General features: G+C 36.3%; 1 protein-coding gene across 3 annotated transcripts in view; it reads left to right on the forward strand.

The window, feature by feature from the left end:
- Positions 1–7,439: 7,439 nt before the first annotated feature.
- Positions 7,440–22,377, forward strand: part of NUF2 (NUF2, NDC80 kinetochore complex component) — a 31,887-nt gene continuing 16,949 nt past the window's right edge. The window contains exons 1-8 of one of the 3 annotated variants that reach the window (XM_011933344.1): positions 7,475–7,748; positions 8,411–8,641; positions 11,610–11,752; positions 13,069–13,143; positions 13,797–13,873; positions 14,411–14,472; positions 20,903–21,000; positions 22,171–22,244. In XM_011933344.1, the coding sequence (XP_011788734.1) occupies positions 11,630–11,752; positions 13,069–13,143; positions 13,797–13,873; positions 14,411–14,472; positions 20,903–21,000; positions 22,171–22,244 (509 nt within the window). In that variant the 5' untranslated portion in view covers positions 7,475–7,748; positions 8,411–8,641; positions 11,610–11,629. Of the gene's footprint in view, positions 7,749–8,410; positions 8,642–11,609; positions 11,753–13,068; positions 13,144–13,796; positions 13,874–14,410; positions 14,473–20,902; positions 21,001–22,170; positions 22,245–22,377 lie in introns of all 3 variants that reach the window. The other 2 variants (XM_011933342.1, XM_011933343.1) reach the window with 2 other exon arrangements.

Here is a 22,377-nt window from a genome sequence, read left to right on the forward strand (position 1 = left end):
GGGTCCATATTAGAAAATTTACTCTAGACAATATAAATCACTATCATAAAGAATTCATGAGAATGATAACATGGCACCAGAACTGTGACAAAACACCAACAAAACAAAACAACAACAACAAAGAAACCTACTTATCCCCAAACTTTTCTGATTTGTGAGTTATTATGGGTTTCATTTTTAAAAAATTCCCCTTCTGCTATGGCATGAATGTTTGTGTCTCCCCAAAATTTGTATTTTGAAATTCCAACTCCCAAGGTGGTATTAGGAGGTGGGGCCTCTGATAAATGATTAATTCATGATGGGAGCCTTCATGAATGGGACTAGTGCCCTTAAAAAAGAGGTCCAACAAAGCTCATTCATGCCTTCCATTATGCAAGGGCACAACTAGAAGATGTCATGTATGAACCAGAAAGCAAGCCCTCACCAGATATCAAATCTGCCAGAGCCTTGATCTTTCTAGCTTCCAGAACTGTGAAAAATACATTTCTGTTGCTTATAAGGTACCCAGTTTGTGGTAGCTTGTTAAAGCAGCCTGAATGAACTAAGACACCCTTCTAATATGTGTTATAACTGACTAATTTAAAAATTAGAGTACAATCACTGCTCGGGTGACAGGTGCAATAAAATCTCAGAAATCACTAATAAAGTACTCAATCATGTAACCAAAAACTACCTGTACTCCAAAAACTATTCAAATAAAAAAATTAGAATACATTAATATCAGTATTTTTCCTGAGAATCTCACTAACTCCTTTGAAATAACTGAAAAATAGCACTGGATATTGTAATATGGATATTGAAAATATCCAGAATATAAAAATTGAATTTAGGTTGGGTAAGTTGGTTCATTCCTGTAATTCCAGCACTTTGGGAGGCCAAGACAGGAGGACTGCCTGAGACCAGGAGTTCGAGATCAGCCTGGCCAACATAGTGAGACCCCATCTCTGCAAAAGAAAATTGAATTTTAAAAAGTCACATTGAACAAAAATTTTGAAGAATATTTAATTTGTTTCAGCTGATAATTCCCAAGATTCTCTATACTAACTATATTAAAATAATAGAACTTGCTGGGAAAGTTGGGAAAATGATACTAGAGAGGTTAGAGTACAATATAGCAACTTTTTGCTTCCTCAGATCTCATTTAGAGCTCATCACAAATTAGCAAAGAATAGGTACTTTATAGTTCCAAACTAAGAATTCCCTGTGAGTCTTTAACAAAGATACTGTACTACAAATGTACAGCTCAGTTCTCAAATCCACTAAAAAAGATGAACACAGCTGAGAAGTCAAGTGGATTAACAGGCTTGTAATGATTAAAGGGTAATAAAAAGCAGATAGCTGTTTTGCATTCAATGCTATTTTTCTTCTTAAGCCTGGGCTCTAAACATATATTCTAATGCCAATAAATTTAGAATCTATTTTTTTTATCCAGAACATTGTGTTCAATGTTTATCACTCTAATTTACTTTCATAAAAGAAAATGAAATAAAACTTTCAAAATATGTCAGGTTAACATTAATGCAACAGCGCCACCCAGTGAATATGCTGTATATTCAAAAGTGTTACTAGAATTTACTGTTTTCTTTAAATACTAATGTGTACTTTCAAAATATCTATGGCCTCAACCATTTATATAAAATTATACAGTACAATACTAACTCAAAAATATATAAAAGCACTATGCATTTTTACTTTTCCATTTATAACTACAGTTAAGATGTGCTTTCTGATACTTGTGATTAAAGGGTTTTGCATATTAAATGCTACCTATGTCAGCAAGCTAGAAATGTTGGCCGATAGGAGAGACGTATCATTATTTCCTCTCGTATGAAATGTTAGGCAGGTATAAAACAATGGCACTTGTTTGCTTTTGTAGATTTTGTATATATCTCATAATACAGTACATAGTTTCAAAGATTTTCTGTCTCATGCCCCTACTACAAAATGTGTGTTCATAATTTCACTTCATCTTGCTATTACTATTCCTAATTCATATAAGTGAATTGAATGATGGCATCAATAATACAACCACAGAATTTGTAAACCAATCAATAATGTAATGTGGTGCTTCAGCACAGGAGTTTCAGGCTGCAGTAAGCTATGATGACACCAGCCTGGGCAACAGACTGAGACCCTGTCTCAAAAAAAAAAAAACTAATATGATATCATATCAGATAGCATTTTAATATTCTACTCTATAGTGACTAGAACATAGTTGGAGTATTGCTTTTGGTATTAAGTCCATATAAATCTACTAGAACACTTTTTATGTCATCTTTTTATTTCTCATGAAATAGAAATACATTGGAGGAAAACGCAAAAGGAACTAAAATATATTCAACAAAATGAAAATTTCTTTTTCACTCTGACCTGCTAATTTCCCTCCTCAGAGGCTACTACTATTTGTTAGATGCATCGCATCTCAAAAGGAGTTCAGTTCAACAACAGACACTGATTGGGTGTGCAGTTTGTACCAGGCATGGTGTTAGGCACAGGAACATCAAAGGTCATTAAGAACCAGACCTGTGTGATAGTGGAGACAGGCACAGGCACAAAACAGATCATTTCAATATAACATAAACTTTTATTTTTTTAAGTATGCAAAGAATCCATCTCAGATCTCTCTTCTTGAGTTTCAGAATCATTCATTCAATTGCCGTGTATCTGGACATAGTATGTTTCACAGGCATGTTAAGCTAGACATGTTCAAAACTGAATCACCAGTTACCTCCCAAGTGAGTCTGCCTCTATGTTACCTAAATCAGAGACTGGCATCCCATTTATCTGGGTACTCAAGCCAGAAAATTTCATTCGTACTTATCAAGCATCTCCAGCGTATAAAGATTTGTGCTAAGCTGTGAATACAAGACAGCAAATGGGGTAGTCCCTGTCTTCACTAAAGCTTGTTTAAGAAACTCTGTCCTTGATTTATCCCATTTCTGCCCTCAGTCAGTCACCAAGTTTTGCCATTTCTACTTCCTAAAATTCTTCTGAGATCTATTTCTACCCACACTGGCAATGCCCCAGTATAAACAGCCATCTTTCTTTCCCTGGTTTACTACAATTATCTCCTAACTGGTTTCCTTCTTGCTGGTATTGCCACCCTTTGAGTTCTTTTTCTCAGAGTAGCGGTCCATCATTTAAATACTAACCTAATCATGTTGGAACCATTCAAAGCTACTATTAGCCTTAAGAAGGAGTCCAAAGTTTGTTACATCATCACTAATGCTCTTCATGATCTGGTCCCTATTTACTTCTCCACCCCTGTCTAGAACCTCTCAGTTCCTAGACTGTGTTCTTCTTCATAAACATTGTTAGCCTCTATCTAGAACACTTGTCTTTGACCCTTTCAATTCCTAGCTATTCTCAAGCATGGAGCCAGTAAGACTGAACTGAATTTTTTTTTTTTTCTTTTTTTCCTGATGAGAATGTAAACTCTGTCAGGAAATTATTAGATCGGTTATTGCCCTATTTGCTTTTTGATTATTATATTTCCAGTATCTAGCTTAGTATCTAGCATAAAATAAGGGTTCAGTGAATATTTTCTGAATGAATCCATGAATGTCAAGAAAGCAGAGAAAAGTCAACTTACTCAGACTATGGAATAAGGAACGGCTTCTTGGAAGAACCCTAAAAAATTAGTAAGGATACGGAAGAGTCAGCCAAAGAAAATAAAGACAGTCCAGACAAAGTCAACCAGAATGTGAAAGGTCTCAGGTGTAAAACAGCCTCATGAATGCGAAGTGGGTAGGATGGGAGATGGTACTGGACAGGGAAACAAGACTGGGAAGGAAAACAGTGGCAAGATGATGAAGACTGTAGCACACCAGGCCATGGAGGCAGACTATCTTGAACGTGACTGTGGAGGGAGATCAGAAATTTAAGGAGGCAAGTGAAATAGATTTACATTTGAGACTGGTCATTCTGGCTGCTACTTACAAGATGGATTTGGTGATGTAGGTGGGGGTGGTAGTAGTTACAGCTGGAGGCAGTGAGATGAGATAGAATTGGGAGTAGAAATGAAAGCAAAGGACAAATTAGAGTTTGAAGGGCTCGTGAGCCTCCCAAATGTCTGAACTTCAAGGAAGAGGTTAGGAATAGCAGGAGTTTTAGAATTCATGAGCAAATAGGTTAAAGCAATGAGTGGATAGTCCTCACAGGGAAGACACAGACAGAAAACAACTCGAGGTTGGAACTTTGGGAAATACTATTTAATGGGTAGGCAGAGAAAAAAAAGACCCCCAAGAAGCATGAGACAGGTAGAAAAAGACGGGAGAAATGCAAAAGGAGTTTCAAGGAAGGTTTGATCAATGACACCAAATGCAGAAAAGAGGTCTAGAACAAGGAACAGTGGTCATACATTGGTGGAGGAAGCACGTTACATTTTCTGAGACAGACAAATAAGACAGGTGGATATATGTGGCACTGACAGAAGTGGAGAGGGAGAAAGTTATATATTGTATGATGGCTTTAATTTTCTCAATTAACTGGGAAAAAAGTACTGGGATTGTCTGTGGCCCCTGTGGAATCTCTATTCATAAGAAAGGGTGCCTGATGGCAAGTAGAGTGTAGGACCCAATCTTAGTATTTCACCTATTCCTACCACATTACACCAAGTGAATCAACTTTTTGTCCCTATTGATCTGTTAAACAAAGTAGATATAGCAATTTGGAAACCCTGTCACTTAAAAAAAGAGATTTGTTTAAAGCACTAGATATCACAGCATCACCACTTGCATTAAAGATAAAGTCCTAGCTGCAGGCTGCCATGGTCTCTTTGGAACACCCCCCATCTTGTCACTCAAAGGTCCACTCAGTCCTGATAGGTCTGTCATCCAGAATTTAAAGTGCAGTCTAGAAAAGGAACATGAAATTAAAATTAGAAAGGCAATAGACACAACAAATTGCAGATGCATACGAATGTATTATCTGCTTGAAACATATCTTTAAGACTACTTTGGTCACTTTCTATTAAAAGAGGAATTTAGGCTGGGAAGAGGAATGAGGAAAGGGTAAAGTTTGTGAGAAATCGCTGAAAGTTACAAGACAGGGAAATTACTGATGATAAATTAAAGGCTTGTCAGGAATCAGGGAAAGAGCTGAAGATAGAGACTGACAATCTGTCATATGTCACTTTGTGTCATTTTCTCCAATGTTTCCAGTTAAGGATTTATAGACAAGATTCAGGGACAAGATTTTGACAGGCACCTGGGTCAGAGGCATCAGACACAGGAAATTTGGATGCTGATACACCATGCAGTCTAGGCTATGAAAGGAGGTATTAGCAGGAGGGCTGACAGGGAAAATGAAATAGAAGGGCAAATGTAGCACATGTGAGGGTATAAAATTATGATGCTACAATCAGAAAGAACACTGAAGTTTTCTGCAATTGTCAGTGTTTTTATGGGTGATAACAAAACTCTTAGACTAATGTCTAGGGTGAGAATTCTGATATTCCACCTTCTACCTTACACTGACCAGTATCAGGCAACTAAAAGTTTTTAAAAGTCAGATTTAACCTTCTAATTAAATTAATTTGAATAAACACTCAGTTTTTAAACAAATAATGTACTTCTAATATAACGAATTATCACATCAATAGTAATATTAACCCCCAAATAAACAATATTTATTGTCGATACAACAAAATGGTCATCTTGCTCTTTTCTTCCTTTGTCTCACTTTTCTCTCTCTCCAAGTTCCATTCTAATCTTGGCTTTCACATAAATCGCTTATTTTTTTTGTCTCGATTCTCAACAACAACTTACACATTTGTTAAGCACTTGCCACTTGCAAGATATTTTACTAGGGACCATGTATAAATAATAACAGTCAAAATAACAGCTAATATTTATCAAGTACTTAATTAAGCACTCTACGGGAACTAATTCACTTAATGTTCATGATACCCTATAAAGTAGAACTGTTATCCCTATTTCAAAGATGCAGAAACCAGCTCAGTTAGGTTAAATAGCTCGCCTAAGTCCACCTAGGTAGTAAATGGTGTAACCAGGGATTTCAATCCAACTCCCTCTGACCGTAGAGATGTGCTCTCAGTCACTATGCTATGGCTCCCTTCCCTGCCTCTAAGGACATATGATTTGGTGGAAGTTATGCATAAGTAATCAATTTGATTTGGCAAGTGTCAATGAGACAGGTCTCTTTTTTCTGCTTTCCTCACTGACTCTAATATTTTTTAAAAATCTATTTTCTTCACCTCCTTTTGAGTCTTACCAGATTCCGACTTTGAGACTTACATCAGTAAATAGACATTGAAAGGAAAGACAAAAGCCCTGAAATAATGAATATGAAATGTATTTTTATTTAAAATTGGTATAGACTTCACCATCAGTAGGTTTAGTCCTTCAACCCACAGGACAAAGCACCGGTATTTGTGTCTACATTCAACACAACCTTTCTAGCACTTTTTTCACATAATTCAGTTCAGGTTCCCCATCCAACACACGACTGTCACCAGATGATGCTCTACCCTGTGACCAGATATAAGTTCTACCTCTCGTGTCCCAAACCTCAATAAAACTTAATGGCTTTCTCCCCTGACAACTAGGCCTGCCGTGGTTTCCTAACTTGTATTAAGTGCAGTGTTTCCACTCTTGCCAAAACAAACAAAATACCATGTAAAAAAATACAGATTTAAGGGCCCCTTATCTGAAGAATGCAACTCACTCAGGAATGAGCAAGTTTGGGGAACAGTTCAGTGGTGGAAAGCACCTGATGTTCCTGGCTCCTCCTGAGGGCTGATGGAAGAGGGAGAAGCTAAAATCAGGAGACCTGGTTTCTACTTTAGACAGTACCACCTACTGCATAACTTCTAACAAATCACTTCTCACTGAGTCCAGTTTTTTTGTCTGTAAAAGCGAGAGGATTTGACCAGATGAACTGTTACGTTTCTTCCACCTCTTGAAGTCGTGCTTATGAGCACAGAGTCAGAGAATGTGTGTTCATATCCAAGCTATGCTACTTGTGCGCAGATAATTGCATTCTCTGATTCAGAGCCCTCACCTGAGGAGATGATAGCATCTCTCCACTCTCCCTTTTCTTCCCTTTAATGAAATCTAAATGAGATGATGCTTATAAACATCTAACAGAACCCGGCACATAATCAATGTTCATCAAATTATTATTACTCTGGAATTCTATAAATTACCTCTGCACTTCCTCCCTTGTCACCCTGAACTTAGTGAAGTTTCCTCCACTTGGTTTTGCTCTTCAACTCGGACCCCGAAAACGTTCTCAACGCCGGCGGAAGTCACGCTGAGCTGGGCTCTACGCTCAGCTCTTCCCCGAAACCGCGGCGCTCCCACTTCCCGCAGTCCGAGATTCCGACTCGGCGCCAACTCCGCGAGCAATGGTTCCGCCCTGCGCCCTGCCCCTTCCATGACAACTCCAGCCCCACCTGCCTGGCGTCTCTTGAGCCCAACCGGCATCCGTCGTGGTTGGACGTGGGCTTGCCGGAACGGGGCGGGACTTCCAGTAGGAGGCGGCAAGTTTGAAAAGTGACAACGGTCGACGTTTGCTGATGTTTTACTTTGCTTGTAGCTGCTCCTCGAACTCGCTGCCTACCTGTCGGGGGCCGGCAGTGTAGGTGAGCGCGAGAGGACGGAGGAAGGAAGCCTGCGGACACCTTCGCCATCCCAAGGCGCGGGCAGGTGTCGGGACGCAGGGCCTGGCGGTGTTTTCGTTGTCCTCAGCGGTGGGAGGAGGCGGAAGAAACTAGCTCCCGGGAGGTGAGGGGCGGGCCCATCGTTACTTTTTATTTGATTTTAGTCCCAGAAATAACCGGAGTTCAGTTCCTACGAAACTAATGGGTATTTTCTGGTGCAGCATAGACCGAAGAAGACGAGCTTGAGCTGAAATTGTTCAACTTAGGCATACATTTATGTGTGGTTTTTGGAAAGGTGGTGGTGATGTAGCTTATTTGGCTGCAGATGCTTGTCAGCTTTTTACACGTCTCCGTTGCCAAACGTTTCTTAACCAAATCCAAAACCATTAATGAAAAGACAAAAATATCATTCTCAATGCAACTTTTAAAATTCAAAGGAAGAGAGAAGCGTATATATAGCACTACGCATGCGTAACGCGATCATTTTTTTTCCCTTTAAAAGTTCAAGGAACGTTTTACTTAATTCATTGAAGTTGGGAGTCATTTCTGTTTATTTTTGTTTAATCTCTGCCTCCTGGAACTGTGATGTCCACAAATAGTTTATTTTAACAAAACAAAGTGTGTAAAATTTAACAGATAATACTTTTAGTACCTACTCTGCTCAGCATCGTGGTGCTGCAAATAAATGAGAAACCAGAGGAATAATTAGCAGTTAATGTCTGCTACTCGTTAGACAGAGTATTACTGCGTATATATTAAGTCATTTGTATACTTTATCCCACCCAGGAGCTCAAACTGTGTAGTTGGAAAGTGTCTTTCTTCATCTCTCGTTAAATGAATAAATTGTAACTGAAATGGTACTCCGAAAGAATGATAGAATTTGGATATTGGAGGAGATTCCAAAAGGAAATACTGGAAGTTTGGGAAAGTTAGGAGACTAACTTGGAGCACAAATTTCATTCAATTATTAAAGGTTTTAGAAGCCTAGCAGAAAAATTTGAATTTGATGTGGGTAAGGTAATTAAAGTATTTTCGTACAAATATTATATGATGCATTAAGTGTTTTTATAAGGATTAATCTGATAGTAGAGTGCCAAATATTAGAGAAGAGAGGAAAGAGTGATAATAATTTTGAAGATACTTTACAGCTACGCTTTCTATTGCAATATTCTGTAATTCAGATGCAGGTGTTTTGGAAAAGTGACTTTTTCTGAAGTCTTTCTTTGGTCCAGTCCTTTTATGAACAGCTTTTCAGTCTATGACTTACATGAAAATGTAGAATGCATATTTATGCCGAAGGGGACATCTAATATGTGATGCATCAGAATCTGGATTCCAAAAGATCCCAGCTCTATGGCCTGGCAAGGTAGCTCATGCTTGTATCCCAGCACTTTGGGAGGTTGAGGTGGGAGGATCACTTGAGCCCAGGAGTTCAAGACTAGACTGGGCAACATAGACCCCATCTCCACACACACGCAAATTAACAGGGCATGGTGGTGTGTGCCTGCTGTAGTCCTGGCTACTTGGGAGGCTGAGGCAGGAGGATAGCTTGAACCTGGGAGGTCGAGGCTGCAGTGAGCTGTCACTGTGCTACACTGCACTCCAGCTTGGGTGACAAACTGAGACCCTGCCTCAAAGAAAAAAAAATTAGACAAAAGGTCCTAGCTCTAACAGGAAAGCTTGCAATCATGAAATTTAATGGTAGAAAGTATAAATTCTTGCTTAAGGTTCAAATAATCAATTTATACAACAAGAACACAAGTGACCCAGCAGATGTGACCAAAAAAGAGGAAAAGGGGGGGAAAAAAAGAACAAGGAGAAGCCGTCTTGATACAAGACAGTCATGGTGAAGTTCTTGGAGTTTCAGTTGATCAATAAGTGCTACAGCGGAGGCCATTAATACTGTGCCCTAGACAGACCATGTCATGTTCAGTTTGGGCACTACATTTTAAGAAGACATTTACAAAATTGTGTTAGAGGAAGATGAATAAGATGGTAGTTTCTAAAACAATGTCGTTATAAGGAGTATTTTAAAGTTACATATAGCCATACATAAAGAAATTATACTTACTTTAAAGAAGGGAGGGCTTGGCAGAGGTGTAATAGCTTTCTTCACATTTTTGAAAATGGTGTCATGTAAACAGAGATTAATATATTCTATTTAGTTGCAGTGACTATACATAGGACCGGGAGGTAAAATTACAACAAAACATATTTCCACACACTATAAGGAAGAGTTATTTAATTTGGAACCATAATAAAGTGGGGAAAAGTTGCATTGAGAGTGAATTCTGTGATGCTGTCACATGTTCAAGCTGAATTGGGAAGTTATTTGTTAATCATTGCTTAGAATGGCTTCCGTTTATTAGAGGTTAGGCAAGTTGCCAAAGCTCCCCTTTTTAACCCTAAAATTCAGAAAAACATTAGGAGCCTAAAGAAATAGATTCTCAGAATTGTGGGCCATTTCAATGTGTTTGCAAAACTGAATATATTCACATTGGGTCTCTAAGATCATTTTGCTTTACTGGAGAGTAGGGGATCTGAAGGTAACACAAGTATTTAAGGGAGTGGCTGAGAGCAATAGCAGTGGCTACTATTGCTGCTCATTTCCCTCTTGCTGTTACTACTGCTATTTTTGTGGTTACAGGGAGAGATACAAAGAAAATGAAAAGATCCTGACTTACTGGAATCTCACAATGTAGTGTCAGAGTTCTTTAAACATAATTTTGGTACATTGCAACTAGTATCATAACAGGGTTAAATGCAAGGCTCTAGGACAAGGTTTTCCTCCCCTCCCCTCCCCTCTCCTCCCCTCTCCTCTCCTCTCCTCTCCTCTCCTCTCCTTTCCTTCCCTTTCCTTTCCTTTTTTGACACAGGGTCTCTGTCACCCAGGCTGGAGTGCAGTGGTGCAATCTCTGCTCACTGCAACCTCTGCTTCCCAGTGTCAAGTGATCCTCCCACCTCAGCCTCCCAAGTAGCTGGGACTATAGGCATAGGCCACCATGCCTAGCTAATTTTTATGTTTTTTGTAGAGATAGAGTTTCATCATGTTGCCCAGGCTGGTCTTAAACTCCTGGGCTCAAGCGATCCACCTGCTTTGGTCCCCCTCAAAGTGCTGAGATTACAGGTATAAAGTTTTTTAGCATCAGCATTTATTGACCTTTTCAACTGGATACTTCTTTGCTATGGGGTGCCACCCTATACATCACAGGATGCTTGGCAGCATCCTTGGTCTTTATCCACTAGATTCTAGTTGCACCCACACTCCTGTGCTGACAACCAAAAATGTCTGCAGCCATTGCCAGATGTGCCCTTGAGGATAAAGTTAGAGAACTACTACTCTAGGGGGACACAGGTAGGGATAACTCACTACGTGAAGACATTAGGAGAAATGGTTTTTCGTTTTCTTAAAGTTCTCACTCTGGTGACAGGAATTCCTACCAATTATACCGTCTATTCTTACTCACTTGTTTTTCTCTCTTCTGTTTGCATCTACAACCTGATTACCGTCTCACTATATATGTATTGAATAGGATGTCAAAACTGAATACAATTTTTTATGCCCTATATTACTGTTGTTTATATATAGCTTCTGCTGATGATGTTACCTATATGCCTTGCTTTGAGAATTAATTATTAGGATTGGTCTTGTTAAGCTCCTTGGCCCTCACGTATAAAAGAAAAGCACATGGTTTCTCATCTATGTATTCAACCAAAGTCCTCCTTCCCAAATGTATTTTCCTCTTCCTACAAAAGAGAACAACACTAGGAAAATTAGCAGAAAATAACTGTGTCACCTTAGAATAAAAGTAATTTTAGGATACATTTATAAATACTTGTCTTTATTTTACTAAGATATTTGATGATAGTTAACGCAACTATGAATAGTTCAACTTTCGCTCATTCATTTTGTCCTTATATTTGTTTCCAGATAATGAGAGCTACTGATTATGTGATATTTCTAATATTTTTTTTCTTCCTTCAGATTAACAGGAAACTTCCAAGATGGAGACTTTGTCTTTCCCCAGATACAATGTAGCTGAGATTGTGATTCATATTCGCAATAAGATCTTAACAGGAGCTGATGGTAAAAACCTCACCAAGAATGATCTTTATCCAAATCCAAAGGTAAAAGGTGGTTATGTTTGCCTGTGGATAATGGTATTTAAGAAAAAAGTAAGCTACTAGGTCTATAGTGTGGCAAGAAAGGGATATGCCCTCCTTGATGGAGACCATTTTCATCGAGAGAGAATCTCTCACCTAGCGTAATTTAAAAATAACACCAAGTTTATATGTGTGGTGACTTCTACATTCCCATTAGGATTCAACTCTTTAATATAATCGTTTTCTTAAAAAAATAAATAAATAAACAGCTTCTACAACGTATTAAACTATATTAAATTTTTTATTATTATTGGAATGGTGGTCTGAGAATATCATTTATTGATAGGGGTTGAAGGAACTTATTCCAAGTGGTTTTCAACCACAAAAAAAAAATGCTTAGAAATAATCCTCTTTCGAAGCTTACAGATTAATTTTCATGCATTATGCCCCAGGGGAATTGCCTTGTTTTGACAGGTACTGTTTTTTCTATCTTTAGTTATTAAATACAAAATGAACTATTTATGTGTCACGGAAAATCCCAAAGTCTCCTTCCAGTTTCTTGTGTTGGACTTGAAGTGATAACTTAGTAAAACCTGGTTTAATGATGTAGAACTCAAACTTTCTGATATCGCCACCCCCTTTGATTCTTGAAAATGGAAGAAATACTTTTAGAATAACTGATGTCTTCAAACTGAGTAAATTCAGCTTTCTTAAAAGATTACCACATTTTCCCTATATTTCTCATCTTTCTGCTCACCCAATAAAGTTGTATTACTATATGGATCAGAAAAGATTCACACGCCGGCATTTAGGAACTGCTGTTTTAGAAGATCCAATTTTTAAAATCGTATATAACCCTATTACATTTATACCTCCTGATCAAGGGTTCTCTTAAACTTCACATCTAAGGAAACCTTAATATCTGGGCAGCAAACAAGGTTTCCTGTGTTCTTTAAAACACACACACACAAACACACACACACACACACACACATTTTCAATGTGCCATTATTTCTGCCACATGCCTGACAGCCTGCTCTGAAAGACTAACTCTTCTTCTTCCATTTCCTAAGGTGGATTGGGTTGCTTGGATTGGATTTGGATATACTTGCTCTCTCATTCTTAAACAGCTGATCCCTTGACCACTTATGTTTGAGCAAACTAAGCATCATAACGTGTTTTAAAATTTGGAAAAATTAAGGGGTATTTCAAGGGAAATGGAGTAATTTTGTTGCCTTTTTCTTCTTTGCTTTCATTGACTATACTATTGTATGGTAATGATGATAGTGACATAGCTTTAGAGTTATGCATCAGAATATTCAAAGTTGTTTTTGCTGTAGCCTGAAGTCTTGCACATGATCTACATGAGAGCCTTACAAATAGTATATGGAATTCGACTGGAGCATTTTTACATGGTAAGTTTAAGATGAGGCAAAATTATGGGTTTTTTTGTTTTTTTGTTTTGCCGCAGTTCTGCTTACAATGCATACTGGCTTTTATCATGGGAAGTTATTGACTTTATTTTTAACAAATTAAAAGACATAAAAAATTAATGTCAGTTACACTGGGATCTTATGCATTATAATGGTTTATATCCATAGCTTTAGTAAGATGAAAACCATAGTAAAAGACTTAAATGACACAGATTATTGATGCTATGCAGTTGTTGCAAATTTGTAGATTTGTCTTCAGAGACTATAATAAACAATAGCTAAGTCTTCATATTGTTCTCTTCTCAGGAAGAACTCCCAAATTAGAGTAGAAGATATGCAGTAAGATTGAAACAATTGAAATGAGGCAACTGAGCTTTTAGCAAATTAAGTATTTGCATAGTACCTGATATTTAGTAAATGCTAACCTTATTCCATTTTAAAAATTCATTTAAAAATCTTTATTAAGCAGCTACTATGAACCTAGCATTAATAACAATGAAAACTATGTATTTATACCAGAATATGTATTAAGGTCTTTAATGATAATAAGTTAATATATTTTGATCTTAGCTGAAGATTTTTCTCATTTTGTCTAATCAATGTGTACGGTTGATTTTGTGGTTTATTGCATTTAGATGCCAGTGAACTCTGAAGTCATGTATCCACATTTAATGGAAGGCTTTTTACCGTTCAGCAATTTAGTTACTCATCTGTGAGTAAAGAGTGATTTTATTTTCTTAGTCTACATTCATATTTATATTGCATTAAGTTTTCTTAAAGACATAATTTTCTTTGGGAAGGAATACCTACTATGTTCCTCTTCATTTCATCCCATATACATTCAAAATTTCAAAATTGTAGACTGCCACCAAACAGAACTGCCTCCAACTGTGCCGCTCTCTCAGCATATTTTCAGTTGAACTTGTAAGATACTGTAAGTCTAAAATTGTTTACCATCTTTGTGAAGAGGTTTGAGTTCTTAAAAGAGTCTTAGTGTCACCAAGTTTATGTACTGTTTATTAGGATCTATAACTATACTTTAGTATTGCATGACTACGTGATTAATATACAGAAAAAATAGATTTCAGTGCTGTAGGGTTATACATTATAGTAGACTTCTGGCTTCATCCCCTGACCTTAAGAAGTATATCCAGAAATCTCTTTTTGAAAATAAGATGTTTATATCCTATGGCTTAGTATTTAATGTGCAAAATACTTTTCAATAGACTTTTTGTACTTCATCTTCAAGGGACTCATTTTTGCCCATCTGTCGGGTGAATGACTTTGAGACTGCTGATATTCTATGTCCAAGTAAGTGAGAATTCAAAACAATTTTAATGTCTGGCTTCAATCTACCATTTCACCTTCACCTTTCCATCAGTAAATGTAAAAAAAAAAAAAAGAAAAACAACTTCAAGGAAATTGGCTTTAAAAAGTATATCCCATTTTTAAGTATGATTTTTAATATCATGTTGGATTTTTTTTTTTCCTTTTAAGAGCCACAGAAAAGCTGTTTTTCTTATTTTTTAGAAACTCTTTCCATTTAAAAAGTGTTCTATAAATTTGGGAATATGAGTACAAACAATATGTAAGTATGATGTTGCATAGTGGGTTCATCATACCAATTTTATGAAATGTAACAATTACTATTTACCATAAAGAAATTATCTTTTATCATTAAAAGAATAGTCATGTTATATCAGAATGTAAAATTCTAGCTTTAATTGTCCCTTAATTCGACTTTGATATTTATCCGTCAAGTTATTGTAAGTTAAGAGATTTGGTGTGTGTATTAGGCTATTCTTGCATTGCTATAAAGAAATACCTGAGACTGGGTAATTTATAAAGAAAAGGGATTTGATTGGCTCACAGTTGTGCAGGCTATACAAGAAGCATGATGCTGACATCTGCTTGTTTCTGGGGAGGCCTGTGGAAGCTTAGTCATGACAGAAGGCAAAGGGGGAGCAGACACGTCACATAGCCAGAGTGGAGCAAAAGCACAAGGGGGAAGGTACCACACACTTTTAAGTGACCAGATCTTGTGAGAACTCACTCACTATAGAGAAGACAGCATCAATCATACTCTTACTTTACAATCCAGCAATCATGCTCCTTGTTATTTACCCAAATGAATCGAAAGCTTATATTCACACAAAAACTTACACATAGATGTTCAGAGCAACTTTATTCGTAATTACCAGAACTTGAAAGTAGCCTAGGTGAATGAACAAACTGTAGTACATCTAGAGAATAGAAATTATTCAACACTACAGGGAAATTAGCTAGCAAGCTATGAGAAGACATAGAGGAACATTAAATGCATATTATTAAGTGAAAGAAGCCAGTCTGCAAAGCCTACACAGCTATACATCATTCTGGAAAGGGTAATATTGTGGAGACAGTAAAAAGATCAGTGGTTTCCAGGGGTTGGGGTGAGGGAGGGATAAATAGGACCCCTTTAACACTAAGGATTTTTAGGGCAGTAACAATACTCTGTATGCTACTATAATGGTAGATATATGTCATTATGCATGTGTCAAAACTCAGAATGTACAGTACCAGGAGTGAATTCTAATGTAAACTGTGGATTTGGGGTGATAATGATGTGTCAGTGCAAGTTCATCAGTTGTAACAAATAAACCACTCAGGTGAAGGAAGTTGGTGGAGGGGAGTTTGTACATGTGTAGGGACCCAAGGTATACGGGAACTATCTACTTCCTGTTCAGATTTACTTTGAACTTAAAACTCCTTTTAAAAAGGAAGTCTATTAAAAATTAATTGACTATATATTTATATGTGTCTATTTTTGAGCTCGCTATTCTACTCCATTGATCGGTATGTCTATCGTTATGTCAAGCAGTACTTTGATTACTTTCGCTTTATAGTAAGTCTTGAAATCAGTGTTATTTCTCTTTCTTCATCTTTTTCAAGATTATTTTGGCTATTCTGGTCCTTTGCATCTCTGTAGGTATTTTAGTATTTTCAGCTTGTCACTTTCTACTCTTCTTCCCCCTGAAAAAGCCATTTTGACCGAGATTACTTTGAATGTATTGTTCATTTGGGGGATATTTGACAATTTAATAATATTGGGTCCTCTGATCCATATGCATGCTATATCTCTAAATTTATTAAGGCTGTTAAATTTCTCATAATGATGTTCTATAAATTTAAGAGTGCAGGCCTTGTGTAATAAATTTTGTTAAATTTATGCCTAAATCAAATTTTTAGTGGTTCTGTAAATTTAATTAAAATTTTCTGATTAGTTATTGTTAGTGTAGACAAATACAATTGGTTTTTATATATTGACTTTGCTAAAATCACTTATTATTTGAATAGATTTTTTTTTTTGTAGATTCCTTAGGATTTTCCTTATTGATAATTCTTAATCTTTGTTTGAGAACAAAGCTTTTTTCTAATCAAGATGCCTTTTTTTTTAAAATTTTTTGTTTTTTACTGGCTTGGACTTTTAGTATAATGTTGAATTGAAATGATGAGAGCAGTCATCATTACCTTGTTCCTGATCGTAGGGGGAAACCATTTAGTCTTTCATTATTAAATATTAGTTGTAGGATTTTTCTTAGATTTTTTTTTATCAGAATGTACAACTTTTACTTTATTTCACTGAGAGTTTTTATCATGAAGGGTACAAAATGCCTTTGTGGCCTCTAGTGAGATAATCTTGGGTTTTCTCTTTTTTAATCTACCAAATTACATTATTTGATTTTTGAATCAAGGAGTAGGACCTGAACATCTTTGGTTGCTATTATTCAGCCCACCACATGGTCTACCCTTGTAAAAGTTCCATGAGCACTGTTGTTGATGAGTGGAGTGTTTTAAACATGTTAGTTGGATCCAGTTGGTTAATAGCGTTGTTCAAGCCTACTGGGTCCTTACAGACTTTTTTTTGCTGGTTGTTCTATTGAACTGTTGACAGATGTTAAAATCTTCAGCTATGATTGTGAGTTTTTCTGTTTTGTCTATTCTTTAGATTTTTGTTTTATGTACCTTGAAGCTCTAGTTTTAGAAGCATACACATTTAGAATTGCCATATCCTCTTGATGACATAGTCTTTGCTCTGAAATATACTTGATTTGATATTACAATAGCTACTTCAGGTTTTCTTTTCATTAGTATTACCATGCCATATCATCCTTGTAACTTATGTCTTTATATTTGAAACAAGTTTCTTGTAGACAGCATATGGTTGGGTCTTGCTTTTTAAATTCAACATCACTATCGCTGTCTTTTAATCAGTCTTAGACCATTTACATTTAATGTTATTATTGATATGATTGGGCTTAAATCCACCTTTATACTATTTGTTTTCTCTTTGTCCTGTTCTTTAGTTCTGTTTTCTCCATTTCCTGCCTTATTTTGGTTTATTAAAATAAATTTTATTTTATATAATGCTCTATATGAAAAAGATATTCTACCTTGTCTGTTATTGGCTTATCAGCTATATGTCTTTTTCAAATGGTATTTGCTCCAAGTTTTAGTATATATGTATATATCTTTAACATACCATTATCTATCTTCAAATATAGTATACCTTACAATAATATACTTTTATTTTCTCCACTACTGGTCTTTGTGCTATTGTGTCATAAATTTTACTTTTAAAGATATCATAAACCCCGTAATCGATATTAGATTTGTGTGAAACAGTTATCTTTTAAAGGATTTTCTATTTTGACACTTAAAAAATACACGTAGAAGGTACAAGTCCAGATTTCTTGCATACATATATTGTGTAGTGATGAAATCTCAGCTTTTAGTGCACCCATCGCTCAAGTAGTGAACATTGTACCAAATCAGCAATTTTCCAACCCTCATCCCTCTCCTATCCGCCCACATTTTGGAGTCTCCAATGTCTGTTCTACTTTGTATGTCCATGTGTACCCATTGTTTAGTTCCCACTTATAAGTGACAATGTGCAGTATTTGACTTTCTGTTTCTGAGTTATTTCACTTAGGATAGCCTCAAGTTCCAACCATATTGCTGCAAAATACATTATTTCTTTAGTGGTTGAGTAGTGTTCTGTGGTGTATGCACATCACATTTTAAAAATCTAATCCTCCAATGATTGACACAGGTTCATTTTATATGTTTGCTATTGTGAATAGTGCTACAATAAACATACAAGTGCATTCATCTTTTTGATACGATTTCTTTCTTAAAGAGATTTTTTTGTATGAGGAAAAATGTCTTTTATGTTAACTCACATTCTTTTAAGTACACCGAATTTCCATCTGGTATGATTTTTCTTACACATGAAGCATTTTATTTAACATTTCTTGTAGTGCTGTTAAAAAGCCTTTATTTCACTTCAATTTTTGAAAGGTATTTTTCTTGAGGCCAGGTGCAGTGACTCTCACCTGTAATCTTATCATTTTGAGAGGCCAAGGTGGGAGAATTGCTTGAGTCCAGGAGTTTGAGACCAGCCTGGGCAATATAGCAAAATCCTTTTTCTACAAAACAAACTTTAAAAATGAGCCAGGTATGGTGATGGATACCTGTAATCCTAGCTATTCCAGCAGCTTAGATGGGAGAATCACTTGAGTCCAGGAATTTGAGACTGCAGGGAGCTATGATCATGCCACTGCATCCCAGCCTGAGCAATAGAGTGAGACTTGCTTCTTTTTGAGAAGGAAGGAAAGAAAAATGCATAAATAAAAGGTATTTTTCTTAAGCACTCAGTGGATATGAAAAGTCAAGTTTTTAATCCATAGTTGGTTGTATCTGCAGATGCACAGTGCACAGATATGGAGGACTGACTGTGTACTATGCCATTTTTTGTGTGTTTGTTTTGTTTGTTTTTTTGGGTTTTTTGTTTTTGTTTTTGAGACGGAGTCTCACTCTGTCACCAGACTGGTGTGCAGTGGCACAGTCTCGGCCCACTGCAACCTCCACCTCCTGGGTTCAAGTGATCCTTCTGCCTCAGCCTCTCGAGTAGCTGGGACTACCGGTGCACATAACCACACCCAGCTAATTTTTGTAGTTTTAGTAGAGAAGGGGTTTCATCATGTTGGCCAGGATGGTCTCGATCTCTTGACCTCGTGATCTGCCGGCCTCGGCCTCCCAAAGTACTAGGATTACAGGTGTGAGCCACCGTACCTGGCCACTATGCCTGGTGTAAGGGACTGGTGCATTCACAGACTTGGGTTCTCTAGGCATCCTGGAACCAATATCCAGCAGATACTGAGGGACTACAATATAGAATTCTTAGTTGACAGTTTTTTCAGTGCTTTAAATATATTGCTTCACTGTCTTCTGACTTGCATTGTTTCTGATAAGTCTATTGCTTTTCTTATCTTTGTTTCTCTCTCTATAATGTGTTTTGTTTTCCTCTGGCTGCTGCTAAGATTTTTTTTTTTTTTTTGCCTTCTAAGCTAGTTATTAGCAGTTTGAATGTAATGTGACTTTTGGGTGTTTTTTGTTTGTTTGTTTGTTTTTCTGTTCTTTCTTCCTTCCCCCTCCACCCCTGTCCCCCATTTAGGTTTGTTCACTTCCTTGGATATGGTTATTGTTTTTATACAATTTGGAAAACATTCAACTATTCTGTAAAAGTTTTTTTGTCCCTTCTTTTTGTAGGATTCCAATTACACATTAGTTATGCTGCTTGATACTGTCTCTCAGCTCAGATATTGTATTCATTTTTTTCTCTCTGGCCTTTATTTTAGATGACTTCTATTATGTCTTCAATTTCGTGAATCCTTTTATTTTAGGTCTAATCTACTGTTATTCCCATCAGTGTAATTTTTATTTCAGGTATTTTTCAACTCCTAATTCAGATCTTTTAAAAAAAATCTTTCCTTTTATTTCTTCACATGGCTGATTATTTTCTCTGCCCCCTTTATTTATTTATAAAGACTGTTTTCACATTCTTATCTACTAAATCTATCATCTATTTATTTGTGTTATTTTTTAATATGTTTCTGTTGATTGATTATATTTTCTTATGGATCATATTGTCCTTTTTCTTGGCATGTCTGATTATTTTTAGCCCATGCCAGACATTGTGAATTTTACATTGTTAGTTGCTGGATTTTTTTTATTCCTTCAAATTACATTGTTGGTTGCTGGATTTTTTTTATTCCTTTAAATATTTTTGATTGTTTTCCTGGCCTTAGTAGTTTCTTCCTATTCATGAACTAATTAGTACTTAACTGAGAACTTGAGGGGGTTCCTCTACAGATTTCCAGAACTCTTTCTATTTACAGCTTCCTCGTCTCAAACTCAGTTCCATAAATCCTAGTTGCTTTGGCTTCGACAAACTCTAAACTCTGTCTTCTTGATCCAGCAAGATTCACAAGTTTTATTTGTGTTCTCTTTCTCTGGAGTACAGCCTGAAAACTCTTCAGTCATAGGCTGGTGCAGTAATAGAGTTCACCTCATTTGCTTCTCTTGGAGATTGCTATACTGTATTGCCTGTTGTCCAGCATCTAAAATTTGTTGCTTCATGTATTTTTATTTGTTTTTCTAGTTTTTTAATATGGGAGGGTAATTCTGGTTTCTGTTATTCCTTCATGACCAAAAGTGGTTTGCCTTTTTTTTTTTTAAGTTATTAATACAAAGATAATTCTTACCTTTAAGTTTGAGCAGATTTTCTACACTTTATTATAACCTATGCAATTTTATTTTATGTATTATGAGCAGAATATATAGTGGAAGAGGATGAATTTCCATTTTCATATTATGTTAGTTCAAAGGTTTATTTAAAGAGTGTTGCTTTCTATTTTAGAAGCAAAACGGACAAGTCGGTTTTTAAGTGGCATTATCAACTTTATTCACTTCAGAGAAGCATGCCGTGAGACGTATATGGAATTTCTTTGGCAATATGTAAGATTTAAATATGTTTTGGGGTTACATGCCAGATCAGTAACATTATTTATGAACTTAGAATCTGTTTTGAAATCATTGCCATAGATAGTAAATTGCTGTATTGCCTTTAGAATTGAATTCATTTTTATATTTATGTGAACTTGCAGATTTTAGTTACTGGAAAGCATATCTCAGAATCGGATTTTCTTTGACATTTGGTAACATTATGGAGAGGCTGAGTTCTGCTTGTTTTGAAATCTTGTAGCTGAGGCTCGTTTTCCTTTATTAGGAAATGTTAGGGAATATTGATATGTTTACATTTTTTTCTTTGAAGTTTGCATAATGTAGCTTTTATTAAATAATGGACATATTTGAGGTTTATATTGCCTTTTAAATAATGGCATAATTGGACTGTTTGTGGTGGTGTTTATCATGGTTGCTCAGATTCAGTCCAAGGCAATCTCTTTAACAGACAGAAACTCATTTTCCTTTCATCAACAATTTAGAGAATTTGGCAAGATTATGAGTCATCTGTGTGATTTTTCCCATTTGTCTTCAGTAATGGGGTACCATACTCTTCGAAAAGCACCAGAGTAACTCCAAACACTTAGACCCTAGGCTCCAGCTTCACTGAGCTATATAGATCCATACTTCTTTGCACAAATCATGCTAAGCTTATACCTCCTAAACATCATATAATCTTCAAAGCTTACCACATTCATGTGCCAACATACACACACTCTCACAATTTTGCTTGGTTAAGCATCCACTATCTTTAAGACACATCTCAGACATATATCACCTCTACAATGTCCTGTCACCCTTCTTCCCAGCCATCACCCAAGTTGGGTTAGATGTCACTCTTGTTGGTTCCCATTATATTAAAAACAACAAGCTATTTTGTGGGTTTTTATTCTTGTATCTGGCTCCTCAAGGAGACTTAGCTACTTAAGTTCAAGACCTATAAGTTAGTCTTCTTGAGAATTCTCAGTACTGAGCTCAGTGCCTATGATGAGAGCCCGACATTTGTGTTGAGTAAAAAAATTCCTAATTCATTTGTCATGAAGGCCTAACTCTATCTTAAATTTCTTATTTCTGATGGTTCAAACTATAGTATGTGTAAGCATTTTGGACACTCTGATTATGTTAAAATGCACTAATATGAGATGATTAAAATTGCTTTAATAGAAATCCTCTGCGGACAAAATGCAACAGTTAAACGCTGCACACCAGGAGGCATTAATGAAACTGGAGAGACTTGAGTAAGTGGGGGATTTACAAGTAAAATAAATGCAATTTCAAAATGCAAAATGAATTGTAAGTGTATTTTACAACCCTATAGTCCACCTTAAATCTCTTTTATCTCTCTTAATAGAGTATTTGAGTTTGCCTTTT

The sequence above is a fragment of the Colobus angolensis genome, unplaced genomic scaffold, assembly GCF_000951035.1.
Source record: "Colobus angolensis palliatus isolate OR3802 unplaced genomic scaffold, Cang.pa_1.0 Scaffold126, whole genome shotgun sequence".
Classification (NCBI taxonomy): Eukaryota; Metazoa; Chordata; class Mammalia; order Primates; family Cercopithecidae; genus Colobus; species Colobus angolensis.